This window comes from Mobula hypostoma, chromosome 3 (genome assembly GCF_963921235.1).
Source record: "Mobula hypostoma chromosome 3, sMobHyp1.1, whole genome shotgun sequence".
Classification (NCBI taxonomy): Eukaryota; Metazoa; Chordata; class Chondrichthyes; order Myliobatiformes; family Myliobatidae; genus Mobula; species Mobula hypostoma.
In genome coordinates this window covers 228,488,596-228,502,850 of record NC_086099.1, presented here as the reverse complement: position 1 = coordinate 228,502,850, position 14,255 = coordinate 228,488,596, and the positions used below count along the sequence as shown (strand labels likewise).

Below are 14,255 nucleotides of genomic sequence, written 5' to 3'. Positions count from 1 at the left end.
ACGAGAGGGAATGACTTAAGGATTGAAGGGCGCCCATTCAGAACAGAGATGCGAAGAAATTTTTTTAGTCAGAGGGTGGTGAATCTATGGAATTTGTTGCCACGGGCAGCAGTGGAGGCCAAGTCATTGGGTGTATTTAAGGCAGAGATTGATAGGCATCTGAGTAGCCAGGGCATCAAAGGTTATGGTGAGAAGGTGGGGGACTGGGACTAAATGGGAGAATGGATCAGCTCATGATAAAATGGCAGAGCAGACTCGATGGGCCGAATAGCCAGCTTCTGCTCCTTTGTCTTATAGTCTATGGAAAGCTGCAATATGGTTTTCCAGGAACATAACCCCTCCGCCAAGCAGGGTACAATCAACGGACTCACTTCCAAGGACTCTGCATCTCATGCTCTCAAGTTTATTGCTTATTTATCAATTAATATTACTAATTTTTTCCATTTTGTCTTTGCACAGTTTGTTGTCTTTTGCACGTTGGTTGTTTGTCCGTTCTGTTGGATGGGTTATTTCACTGCCCACAAGAAAACGAATCTCAGGGTTGTATATGGTGACATATGTGTACTTTGATAATAAATTTACTTTGAACCCCCAGTCACTCCAGTCCTGTGAGACAGCTGTGTTCGGGAAGGGGGCGTCCGGCACTGCCGACCCAGCTGTAACTGCAGCAGAGACTCTCCCAGGCTCTCAGCCAACTTTTGCCTCGTGACCAGCTCAGAATCAAGCCTGCTCATTTTGCATTGCTATTTATAGCAGTTTGTTTTGCAACTTGCTCTGCCAGGTCTCCCGCGTTACCACAGAGAGTGCATTTCAAAAATAAATCAGTGGTCCTAAACAGCCCCAGTTATTTCACAGTCACTCAGCTGCCAGCGAGCACGTTACAGATCTGGGTGCAGGTTCAATTTCAGAGTCAGAATCAATGAGGTTGATGATCACAGACAGACCGCACTGTGTTGTTTAGCTGCAGCAGTACAGTGCAATACTAGATATAAACTACAGGGCACAGTCAGGAAGGGGGACGGGGTTAAAGAACCAGTACAGAGTGCCCTGTGGCCGTCCCCCTCAACAACAGGGATGTCACTTCGGATTCTGTCGGGAGGGGTGACCTGGCAGAGGAAAGTCACTGCAGGCAGGTCTCTGGCACTGGGCCTGGCTCTCTGACTCAGAAGGGAAGGGGGGTGGTAGTTGGAGAAAGAGAAGAGGCAAGGAGTGATGATAGGGGATTCGTTAGTTAGGGGAAAAAGAGGAGAATGAGATTATTGGATAGCACATTCCCTCCCGGGTGCCAGGGTCCGGGCCGCCTTGGATCGAGTCCTCATCATTCTGAAGTAAGAGGGTGAACAGCCAGAGGGAAAAGGGAATGGGGAATGGTGAGGGGGGTGGGGGGCCTTCACCATTCCTTTTTCCCTCTCTCACCTTATTTCTTTGCCTGCCCATCACCTCCCTCTGGTGCTCCTCCCCCCTTTTCTTTCTTCCATGGCCTTTGTCCTCTCTTTGAAACGAAAATCCAGTTTCCCCCAGGATCAATTAAGTATGACTATGACTATGACTGTGTTATCAGATTCCCCCTTCTCCAACCCTGTATCTTTTACCAATCAACTTCCCAGCTCTTTACTTCAGCCCTCCCCCCCACCTTCCTGGTCTCACCTATCACCTTGTGTTTCTCCCTCCCTTCCCCCCACTTTCTAACTCTGACTCCTCTGTTTTTCCCTAGTCCCGACCCGAAACATGAGCTGTACACTTTTCCAAAGATGCTGCCTGGCCTGCTGAGTTCCTCCAGCATTGTGTGTGTGTTGCTCAACACTACATCCTTGCTTTTATATTCTAGGCCTCTTGAAATAAATGCTAACATTGCATTTGCCTTCCTCTCCACAGACTCAACCTGCAAGTTAACCTTCAGGGAATCCTGCACAAGCACTCCAAGTCGCTTTGCACCTCAGTATTTTTGTATTTTCTCTCCATTTAGATAATAGTCAGCCGTTTCACTTCTTCTACCAAAGTGCATGACCATACACTTCCTGACACTGTATTCCATCTGCCACTTCTGTGCCCATTCTCCGAATCTGCCGAAGTCCTTCAGTAGCCTCTCTACTTCCTCAAAACTACCTGTCCTTCTATCTTCATATTGTCTGCAAACTTTGCAACAAAGCCATCAATTCCATTATCCAGATCACTGATATATAGCGTAAAAAGAATCGGTCCCAACACAGACCCCTGTAGAACACCACAAGTCACCAATAAGCCAACCAGAAAAGGCTCCCTTTGTTCCCACTCTTTCTCCTGCCAATCAGCCACTGCTTTATCCTTGCTAGAATCTTTCCTGTAATATCATGGGCTTGTAGCTTGTTAAATAGCCTCATGTGTAGCAGCTTCTCAAAAGCCTTCTGGAAATCCAAGTACAAAACATCAACCAATTCCTTGTCTATCCTGCATTTAATTTCTTCAAAGAATTCCTACAGATTTGTCAGGCAAGATTTCCCCTTAAGGAAACCAGGCTGACTACGGCCTATTTTATCATGTGTCTCCAAGTTCCCTGAGACCTCATCCTTAATAATGGACTCCAATGTTTTCTCAGCCACTGAGGTCAGACTAACTGGCCTACAGTCTCCTTTTTTTCTGCCTCTCTCTCTTCTTGAAGAGTGGAGTGACATTGCAATTTTCCAGTCTTCCAGAACCATTCCAAAATCTAGTGATCCTTGAAAGATCATTACTAATGTCTCCATAATCTCTTCCAGAAACCTCTCGGTTTCTTGTTTAATATTATTGGCTAACTTACTTTAGTATTCCATCTTTACCTCTTAATGACATTTTTAGTTGACTACTGTTGGTTTTTAAAAGCTTCCCACTATTTTTTGCTCTATTATATGCCTTCTCTTTGGCTTTTATGTTTGCCTTGACTTCTCTTGTCAGCCAGGCTGGACTGCAGGGACCCATCAATTTGCGGGACTTGTCACTCAGGGTCTTGGACTCAAAATGTGCTTTCCTGCAGAACTTTGTTCTTTTTTTTCTTTCTCACTATTTTGAATTCACATGTATGTTTTTCCCACCCTGGCCCCAGAGCAACGCTGTCTCATTCGGCTGTATCCATGTATGAATAAATGATTTTTTTAAAATCAGATCAAATGGCAGGGTGGATAAATCTCCTGGACCTGATGGAATGCACCCTCTGGTTCTGAAGGAAGTAGCTGGAGAGATTGCAGAGGCACTAACAATGATCTTTCAAGAATTGATTGATTCTAGCATTGTATCAGATGACTGGAAAATTGCAAATGTTACTCTGCTATTTAAGAAGGGTGGGAGGCAGCAGGAAGGAAACTATAGACCTGTTAGTCTGACATCAGTGGTTGGGAAGTTGATGGAATCAATTATTAGGGATGAGATTACGGAGTACCTGGAGGCACATGACAAGATAGGACAAAGCCAGCATGGTTTCCCAAAAGGAAAATCCAGCCTGACAAACCTGCTGCAATTTTTGAGGAAATTACAAGCAGGGTAGACAAAGGAGATGCAGTAGACATGGTGTACTTGGATTTTCAGAAGGCCTTTGACAAGGTGCTGCACATGAGACTACTTAGCAAGATAAGAGCCCATGGAATTACAGGGAAGTTACTAGCTTGGGTGGAGCATTGGCTAGTTGGCAGAAAACAGAGTGGGAATAAAGGGATCCTATTCTAACTGGCTGCTGGTTACCAGTGGAAGTCTACAGGGGTCGGTGTTGGGACTGCTGCTTTTTACAATGTATGTCAATGATTTGGACTATGGGATTAACGGATTTGTGGCTAAATTTGCCGATGATACAAAGATAGGTGGAGGAGCGGGTGGTTGAGGAAACAGAGAGCCTGCAGAGACTTAGTTTAGGGGAAAGGGCAAAGAAGTGACAAATTAAATACAATGTTGGAAAGTGTATGGTCATGCACTTTGGTGGAAGAAATAAACAGGCAGACTATTATTTAGATGGGGAGAGAAGTCAAAATGCAGAGATGCAAAGGGACTTGGGAGTCCTTGTGCAGGATATCTTAAAGGTTAACCTCCAGGTTGAGTCAGTGGTGAAGAAGTCAAATGCATTGTTGGCATTCATTTCTAGAGATATAGAATACAAGTGCAGGGATGTGATGTTGAGGCTCTATAAGGCACTCGTGAGACCACACTTGGAGTATTGTGTGCAGTTTTGGGCTCCTTATTTTAGAAAGGATATACTGATATTGGAGAGGTTTCGGAGAAGATCCACGGGAATAATTCCAGGAATAAAAGGAAGCTCTTGGGCTGTATTCATAGAAACATAGAAAATAGGTGCAGGAGTAGGCCATTCGGCCCTTTGAGCCTGCACCGCCATTCAGTATGATCATGGCTGATCATCCACCTCAGAACCCTGTACAAGCCTTCCCTCCATACCCCCTGATCCCTTTAGCCACAAGGGCCATATCTAACTCCCTCTTAAATATAGCCAATGAACTGGCCTCAACTGTTTCCTGTGGCAGAGAATTCCACAGATTCTCCACTCTCTGTGTGAAGAAGTTTTTCCTAATCACGGTCCTAAAAGGCTTCCCCTTTATCCTCAAACTGTGACCCCTCGTTCTGGACTTCCCCAACATCGGGAACAATCTTCCTGCATCTAGCCTGTCCAATCCCTTTAGGATTTTATACGTTTCAATCAGATCCCCCCTCAATCTTCTAAATTCCAGAGACTATAAGCCTAGTCGATCCAGCCTTTCATCATCTGAAAGTCCTGCCATCCCAGGAATCAATCTGGTGAACCTTCTTTGTACTCCCTCTATGGCAAGAATGTCTTTCCTCAGATTAGGGGACCAAAACTGCACACAATACTCCAGGTGTGGTCTCACCAAGGCCTTGTATAACTGCAGTAGTCCCTCCCTGCTCCTGTACTTGAATCCTCAGGAGAATGGGGGGGGCGGGATCTCATAGAAATATTCCAAATGTTAAAAGGCTTGAACAGATTAGATATGGCAAAGTTATTTCCCGTGGTAGGGGACTCTAGGACAAGAGGGCATGACTTCAGGATTGAATGACGTCTATTTAGAACAGAGATGTGGAAAATTACTTTGGTCAGAGGGTGGTAAATCTGTGGAATTCGTTGCCATGAGCGGCTGTGGAGACCAAGTCATTGGGCGCATTTAAGGCAGAGATAGATAGGTTCTTGATTAGTCATGGCATCAAGGGGTATGGGGAGAAGGCAGGGGAGTGGGGATGACTGGAAGAATTGGATCAGCCCATGATTGAATCGTGGAGCAGACTGCTCCTATAGCTTGTGGTCTTGTGTGCAAGGAAACCGCTGAAACCATCCAGCACATAGTAGCAGGGTGCAAGATGCAGGCAGGGACAGCATACACTGAAAGGCACAACCAAGGTGCAGGAACTGTGTACAGGAACATCTGTGCTGAGTATGGACTGGACACTTCCAGGTCCGCCTGAGAAGTTGGTGGAGAATGACAGAAGCCCCTGTGGGGCTTCTAAATGCAGACGGATAAGCAGGTATTGGCCAACCAACCAACCAACCATTCAGCAATTCTGGACAAGGAACAGAAGAAAGCAATCGTAATAGATGTGGCGATCCCAAATGATCAGGAAGAAAGAATATGAGAAGCTGGAGAAACATCAGGGCTTGAAAGAGCAGATAAAAGGATGTGCAAGGTTAAAGCCAGAGTAATCCGGGGGGTGATGAAAGCACTTGGAGCTGTGGCATCTGGACTGGGGGAGGAACATCTGAGATCTCGGTCCAGAAGAGTGCACTACGGCAAGGATAATGGCCTGAACCCTCAAGCTCCCAGGCCTCAGGCAGAGGACCCTAGATTAAGGGAAAAGATACACATACGCACCACCCATAAAGAGCGAGAGAAATATATGCATGTATATGTTAATTAAACAAGTAGTGCAAAAAGAGAGGAAAAAATAGCTTAAGTTGTAAGGACTTCCAGCATTTCAGATATAAATACCAAATGCCACGAGTCAACATGGGATGCGCTCGTGTATCTGTTCCAAGTAGAAAGCACACAGCCTCTCTTTTCCCCATCCATGAGTGGAGAGGACAACATTAAGGATCCAGACTCAGGGACAGAAGACCACACCTTTCAGCCCACGGTTCCTGTGCTAGCCCTTTGAGAGCTCATCAGTTAGTCCAATTGAATGGAAAACCTACAAAAAGGAGTCGATGGAGCCCAGTCCATCACGGATTAATCTCTCCCCACCACTGAGCACATCTACATGGAGCGCTGTCACAGGAAAGTGGCACCCAACATCAGGGGACCCCACCACCCAGGTCATGCTCTCCTCTCATTGTTGCCGTCAGGAAGGTAGTACAGGAAACTCAGGACCCACATCTCCAACTTCAGGAACAATTATTACCCCTCTTGAACCAGATGGGATAACTTCACTCACCTCAACACTGAACTGTTCCCACAACCTATGGACTCACTTTTAAGGACACTTCATCTCATGTTCTCAATATTTACTGTTTATTTATTATTATTTTCCTTTTTGTATTTGCACTGTGGTTGTTCATCCGTCCTATTGGGTGCAGTTTTTCATTGACCCTGTTGTGTTTCTTGTATTTACTGTGAATGCCCACAAGAAGATGAAGCTCAAAGTTGTATATGGTACATATATACACTTGGATAATGAATTTACGTTGCGCATTGAACTAGCAGACGGAACATAGCGATCCTGAACATAAAGTGAAGTGGTGGACAATGCTCCATAGATGCTGCCTAACCTGCTGAGCTCCTCCAGCACTTTGTGCATGTAACAGAGGCTCGATTGTACCATACTGAGCTGCAACATTGTGGTCAGTAAGCACACATGGCCAGCTTGGTCATGCAGGTTGAGTACCACTCATCTGAAACGTTTGGGCTCAGAAGTGTTTCACATTTCAGATTTTTTTGTATTTTGGAATATATAGTCCATCATGTCCAGCTCTGAATTTATGTGCTACCAGTAAGCAAGTCTTTGTCTTACATTTGTTCGTAACACACATGTACTTAATGGTAAAAATTATTAAAATGAAAACATAATGTGGACAGGGTAACAAAAGCAGCATCGGGAGAATACCTGAATCAGCTGATGAACAACAGTCTCCACCTCCAATGCCATGTTTTGTTGAAAAGGTTATGGTACATGGTATCTGTATTTTACCTTTTTTTTAAAAAATATTTATGTAAGGTATAAAAACAATCAGCATTGTAGACTTGTTCTGGTGTTACCGGTGACTATCTTCACACACTCAATGAATTTTTCTGCTGTTTTGTGATTTTTAAAAATCTAATGCGGTGCCTTTTCTTAAACTTCTGCAACCAGCCTGCTGAATATTTACAATTAACTTCAATTGTCAGTGTGTCATGAGAGATCATTGATTGCTTCGTGATCAGCAAACTGTTAAGTGGTATATGTTCACTCTGATGCAGTCGATACACGATCGAGACCTTCACTTTGTGTGGTGTTTTTCTATTTTTCATTAGCTTCTGTTCATTACATATGTGAGGTCACTTCTCAGAACTGTGTGTGATGTGCAGAGATCTGTGCGTTGCCTGGGAACCTTCCCAGCGCCTTGTGGAATTTTCCATTTGTGATGTCAGAAAAATTTTGGATTTCAGATTTCAGATAAAGGGAACTCAACCTGTACTATGTATTTATCAGCTTCATTGGCACTATGGTAACATAGTGTAACGGTTAGTGCAACACTATTAAACCTCAGGGCCTCAGAGTCCAGAGTTCAATCCCGGCATCCTCTATAAGCAAGTTTGCATGTTCCTTCGCATGTGTGCCTGGGTTTCCTCCCCCAGTCCAAAGTACCAACGGTTAGTAGGTTCACTGGTCATTGTAAACTGTCCGGTAAATCGGAGGCTCACTGCATCTCTAAATAGATAATGGCAGGACGACTGTTCAGATGCGGCCTCCTATTTCACAGTGTGCAGTACACCATCCTGAGAGTATTGTCAACATGGTCTCTGACAGATGTTGGAATGGTATCATACTGGTCCCAGTAGAGCCACATACAGAGCAAGTTTGGATGTGCACACTCAGTCATCCTTTCCCTGAAATGCATATGGTCATGGTACTCACTAAATCTGTTTAACATGCAGACCGGATTAAACTGCATTGCAGCTAACAGCACAGGTTACATATACATCTGAAGAACGGAAAGGGCTTTGTTTCTTATGTGCGTAGTCACAGATCAATTCAGCACAGATACAGACCCTTCGGCCCAAACAGTCCATGCCAGCCTTGCGTCCACCCATCTAGTCCCAGTTACCTGCATTTGGCCTTTGTCCCGCCCTCCATGTACCCATCCAACTGTTTCTTAAATGATAGTATTGTGCCTACCTCAATCACTTCCTCTGGCAGCTCATTCTATACTCAACACCCTCTGGGTTAAAAAAAAAAATTGCCCCTCACCCTGAATGGATGCCGCTCTACGCAAGGAGTCTGTGCGTCCTTCCCGTGACTGCGTGGATTTCCTCCGGGTGCTCTGCTTTCCTCCCACATTCCAAAGATGTATAGGTTAGTAGGTTAGTCATGTGGGCTGACTGGGCCAGAACGGCCCATTACTGTGCTGTATCTCTAAATTAAATTAAAACTCCAAAGAATAAAGTCCAAGCCTGGCCAAACTCTCCCTATAACTCAGGCCCTCAGTCCTGGCAAAACCCTCAGAGATCTGTTCTGCACTCTTTCCAGTTTCCCATAACAGGGTGACCAACCCGACCCGGAATTAATGCAACCAAGGAGTGATATAACAGCTACTAAGCAGCATAGGAATTCAGTTTCCCTGGACTCCCAGCTCAAACCTGCAGCCCCTTTTCCTGACTGTAGATTCCTGGAAGGGAATTGGAAACCCAAAACAAAGACTATGATCAGAAGCAATTTTGAAGTTTTACAGTTTGGTAGAAACCTCTCTTCGGCCCTTGTAGAGGCCAAGCTTCAATGCAGACAGCAAGGTACAACCCTCAATTATTCTCTCTTCAAAATCAGAAGGTTTTCTTTAATAATTGGTGCAGAGAACAAAAATATATTTTGGTAGCATACTCATTAAAAGGATTTATTATACAACAATCTTTATGCTTTCATAAACCAAAACAAAAAAATTGTAAAAAGGACTGAACAGGACGACACCGTAAGGCTCCTCAAGTGCAAGCTCGAATGTAGAAAGGGATCCAGGGCAGAATAAAAACGCCAGCTTGTCCGCTGACCGGGGAGAACCAAGTGGAGGGTTATGAAGGAGGGTGGTAGGCCTAGGGTGAGCTTAGAGTAGCAGGAAGCACAACTACTTCAGAAGCAGAGTGTGGCGATGATAAATCAGTTGTCCGTGTGCAGAGTTAGTTCCAGACTTGGACAATCGGCTACTTTCCACACCAGCGGCACAGGTCGACAGGTACTTGGGGTGCTCTGTTCAGAGCAGCAGGGTGTCAACAGTGTGCTGATTTTCATCAGTCCGACACGTAATAATGAGACGGATCCTCGGCAACGTCTGTGGTCCGATAAGGGCAAAGCTTACCCTGATCCGCAGAGTGCGCTGGTGAGCCCACTTACAGAAGACAAAGAAAAACGTCAATCACCTTGGTTCTTAAACATGTTTCACAACAAACGGCTCGGTTTCAACAAGAGGTGAATGGCAGCGCTGGAGACAAGCCACAATGATCTACCCACTCCTGCAGGCAGCTATTATAAAACCAGAGCATTGCTCAAAGTTTCCAGTGCAAGCTTCTCGATGAGAAGGGCTTGACTACAGGCCTAGACTGTCAGACGTCCTAATGCCTGAGATTTAAGTGCTGGTCATTCACGCCGAGCTCCACAGAGATGCAGTCAGGTTGCAGGGGTATGGAAGCAGGTGGTATTGAAGGGTGATGATCTGCTTGACGCTTAGACACACACCGTTTGGTACCTGAGGAGACAAACAACAAACTGAGTGCATAGCAACCAGTACTTTATACACTTCATTAGTTACAACTGTACACTTGCTCATTGATGTAAATATCTCATCAGCCAATCCTCCGGCAGCAACTCAACACATAAAAGCATGCAGACATGGTCAAGAGGTTCAGTTGTTGTTCAGACCAAACATCAGAACAGAATGGGGAAGGTTTGTGAAATAAGTAATGTTGCCTGTGGTATGATAGTTGGTGCCAGACAGGGAAGTTTGAGTATCGCAGAAACTGCTGATCTCCTGGCGTTTTCCAAGTGCAACAGTCTCCAGAGTTTAGACAATGGTACAAAAAAACAAAAGCATCCAGTCAACGGCAGCTCTGTGGGCAAAGATGCCTTGTTAATGAGGGAGGTCAGAGGAGAATGGCCAGACAGGTTCAAACTGACAGGAAGGCAACAGGAACTCAAATAACCACACATTACAACAGTTGTGTACAGAAAAAGCATCCCTGAACGCACGAGACGTCAACCCCCCAAGTAGATGGGCTACGGCAGCCGAAGACCACGAACATTCACTCAGTGGCCATTTTTAGGTTTAGGTACAGGAGGTAGATAATAAAGTGGCCACCGAGTGCACACGTACTTACACACGAGGTAGGCATAACCAGAAGCTGCCTGCTTCAACCTCAGCACAGCTGATAGCATTGCCGTGGTTGCCGGCCAGCCTCAGTGCACCGGGGCCGAATCGTAGCGTAGCCCCAACAAGCCAGATTCGGTTCCTGTCGCAGTTTGTAAGCTCTCCCTGTGACCGCGTGGATTTCCAGCGAGTACTCCCGTTTCCTCCCACATTCCAGACGTACAGGTACGGTTAGCAAGTTGTCAGCATGCTAATATTGCGCTGGAAGCACGGAGACACTTTGGGCTGCCCCCAGCACATTGCTCAGACTTGGTTTTTTATCTATATTTATTTAGAGATACAACGTGGAACAGGCTTTTCCGGCTTTTCGAGCTGCGAAGCCAGCAACCCACCTATTTAACCCTAGCCAAATCACAGGACAATTTACAGCAGCCAATTAACCTACTCACCTGTCCATCTTTGGACTGTGGGAGGAAACGCACACAGTCCACAGGGAGAACATACAAACTCTGAACTCCAATGCCCTGAGCTGTAATAGCTCACACTAATCACTACACTACCACTGCACCATGGTTGTTGATACAAATGACACTGCATGTTTCAACGTAATATGACAAATAAAGCTGATCTTAATCTTATTTTAGCATCATTTGCCAGGTTTTAGGCCCAGTGAGGGAAGGAAGAGAATCAAATTTCTCAGTCAGAGTGGTGAGACACTGCTGTCCCATCTCAGAAGGTTGTCCAGGCTGAGCACTCTGTCGATGGATTACTCTGCCTTGCTAGGTGGGAAACAGCAAAGGTTAAAGCTGATACTTTATCCTAGGCAGCGTCATTTTTCTCAGAGTGGAAGGGGGCACAATTTTAAGGTGATCGGAGGCTATGTAACATCCAAGCCAGACACCAGAGTCAAAAGCAGTAAGGCTAATCACCTCCACCCAGTAACCCACCCCTTCTCACCTCCAACTATCACTACTTTATCATTTCCTGTCAGAGTCACCTGATGCACAGACACTCCCGTGCCCAGCATCAGCTTATGGGCACACAATCAATCTACAGTATAGAAGCCATATGATGCATTTATACTTAGTGGGTTTTTATTGTCATTGTGTACTCCACTCATCTGGTGTTTTTATTGTGCTGCATCAGATCCAGAGTAACAATCATTTTGTTCTTCTTAAACACAAAATATTCTGCAGATGCTGGGGTCAAAGCAACACTCACAACACGCTGGAGGAACTCAGCAGGTCGGGCAGCATCCGTGGAAACGATCAGTCAACGTTTCCATGGATGCTGCCCGACCTGCTGAGTTCCTCCAGCGTGTTGTGAATTTTGTTCTTCTTTACAACTGTGTACTGCAAATGACATTGAGCAACCCTGAGTCTTGAATGTGGGGGATGTCTTTACACGGAGAGTGGAGGGTGCATGGACAGGGGTGGTGGTAAAGGCAGATGCGTTACAGGCATTTAAGAGACCCTTAGGCACATGGATGATAGAAGATTGGAGCTTCAAGTCTTCCCCAAGGCAGAAATGGCTAATACCGGGGGGCATAACTAAGGTGAGTGGGGGGAGTGGATGGCAGGTAGTTGTTTTGAAAAGCAGAGGGTGGTGGGTACGTGGAGCACATTGCCAGATACAATCGGGACAGTTCAGAGACATGCATGTAAACAAATACGGAGGGGTGTGTGCCATGGAGAGATTGATCATGGAGTAGGCTGGACATCATGGGCTGAAGACCCTGTACTGTGCTGGACTGTTCCATGTTCTTCAGAACTACGAAGTAACATCGCAGCTCCATAAAACTCTAGTTCGACCACACTAGGGAATATTGTGCTCATTTCTGCTCGTCTCATCACAGGAAGGATGTGGAAGCAGAGAGGAGATTTACCAGGATGTGAGAGCATGTCTTATGAGGAAACTTTGAGCAAGCTCGGGCTTTTCTCTTTGAAGCGACAAAGGATGAGCGGTGACTTGATAGAGATGTATAAATGAGGCATTGATTGAGTGGACTGCCAGAGATTTTCTTCCCAGGGAGGGCACAATGTTAAAGTGATTGGAGTAAAGTATTTCTCACACCTCCCTCCAGTCTCTATCTCTGGAGATAGCTTATCCACTGATGTCTATTATAAACCCACTGACTCTCAACAGCTACCTGGACTATACCTCTTCCACCCTGGTACTTGGAAAAACACCATCCCCTTCTCTCAATTCCTCCGTCTCCACCACATCTGCTCTCAGGATGAAGCTTTTCATTCCAGAATGAAGGAGCTGTTCTCCTTTTTCAAAGAAAGATGCTTTCCTTCCTCCACCAATGATGCACTCAACCACATCACTTCCATTTCACGCATGTCCACCCTCCCGCCACCCTACCAAAGATAGGGTTCCTCTTGTCCTCACCTACCATCTCACCAGCCTCCACGTCCAGCACATAATTCTCCACAATTTCCACCACCTCCAATGGGATCCCACCACCAAGCACATCTTTCCCTCCCCCCCACCCACCTTCTGCAGAGATCATTCCCTCTGCAGCTCCCTTGTCAATTTGTCCCTCCCCACTGATCTCCCTCCTGGTATTTATCCTTGCAAGCGGAACAAGTCCTGCATCTCCTCCCTCTCTACAACTCAGGGACCCAAGCAGTCCTTCCAGGTGAGGCGACACTTCACCTGTGAGTCTGTTTGGGTCATATACTGTGCTCGGTGCTCCCGGTGTGGCCTCCTTTATATCAGTGAGACCCAACATAGATTGGGAGACCGCTTCGCCGAGCACCTACACTCCATCTGCCAGAAAAAGCCATCTGTCACGATCAGGCCACACTCAGGTTGGAGGAGCAACACCTTGTATTCCATCTGGGTAGTCTCCAATCTGATAGCATGAACATCAATTTCCCAAACTTCTGGTAATGATCTCACACCCCCCCACCCCCAACACCACTCCCCATTTCCCTCTCTCACTTTATCTCGTTGCCTGCCCATCGCCTCCCTCTGGTGCTCCTCCCCCTTTTCTTCCTTCCATGGTCTTCTGTCCTTTTCTATCAGACTCCCACTTCTCCAGCCCTGTATCACTTTCACCAATGAACTTCCCAGCTCTTTACTTCACCCCTCCCTCTCCCCTCCCGGTTTCACCAGTCACTGTGTGTTTCTCCCTCCCTTTCCCCCATCTTTTTTCCTCCAGTCCTGCCGAAGTACCTTGGCCTGAAACATTGACTATATTCTTTTTCATAGATGCTGCCGGGCCTGCTGAGTTCTTCCACCTTTTGTGTGTGTTGGAGGAAAGTATAGGAGGAGATGTTAGAGGTAGTTGTTTTTTTAAAATACACACACACACACACACACACACACACACACACACACAGCAGTGAGTGCATGGAAGCTGCTACCAGGGCCGGGGAGAAATAACAGAGGATGATGTGGAACGGAAGGGTAAGATTGATCTTGGGGTTGGCAACATATCATGAGCCAAACAGCCTGTCTATGATCAATAACAGCTTGCAAATTCACACAACACAGATATTTTTCTTCCAAAGCTTGCACGCAGGGATAATCTTTAGTACTTCAGCCCTTGTGGCGAGGACATACCTGGTCTCCTCCATGGCCTCTGCTTCATCTTCATCCTCCTCGTCCTGATCCTGACTGAGGGCCTCTTCATCGTCCAGGTCCATGTCGAAGTTGTTGCTGATTGCTGACTGCTGGCTGTACAAATACCCGCTGTAAAGCAATGCCCAGAGTTACACTCAACAAGTCCATCCTCTCC

At 46.0% G+C, this 14,255-nt stretch overlaps 1 protein-coding gene across 1 annotated transcript in view; it reads right to left on the bottom strand.

Moving 5' to 3' along the window:
* Positions 1-9,150: 9,150 nt before the first annotated feature.
* LOC134344602 (repressor of RNA polymerase III transcription MAF1 homolog) overlaps positions 9,151-14,255 on the bottom strand; it is a 58,375-nt gene continuing 53,270 nt past the window's right edge. The window contains exons 7-8 of the mRNA XM_063044691.1: positions 14,081-14,209; positions 9,151-9,889 (exon numbers count right to left, since the gene is read on the bottom strand). Coding sequence (XP_062900761.1) covers positions 9,868-9,889; positions 14,081-14,209 — 151 coding nt within the window. The 3' untranslated portion in view covers positions 9,151-9,867. The remainder of the gene's footprint in view (positions 9,890-14,080; positions 14,210-14,255) is intronic.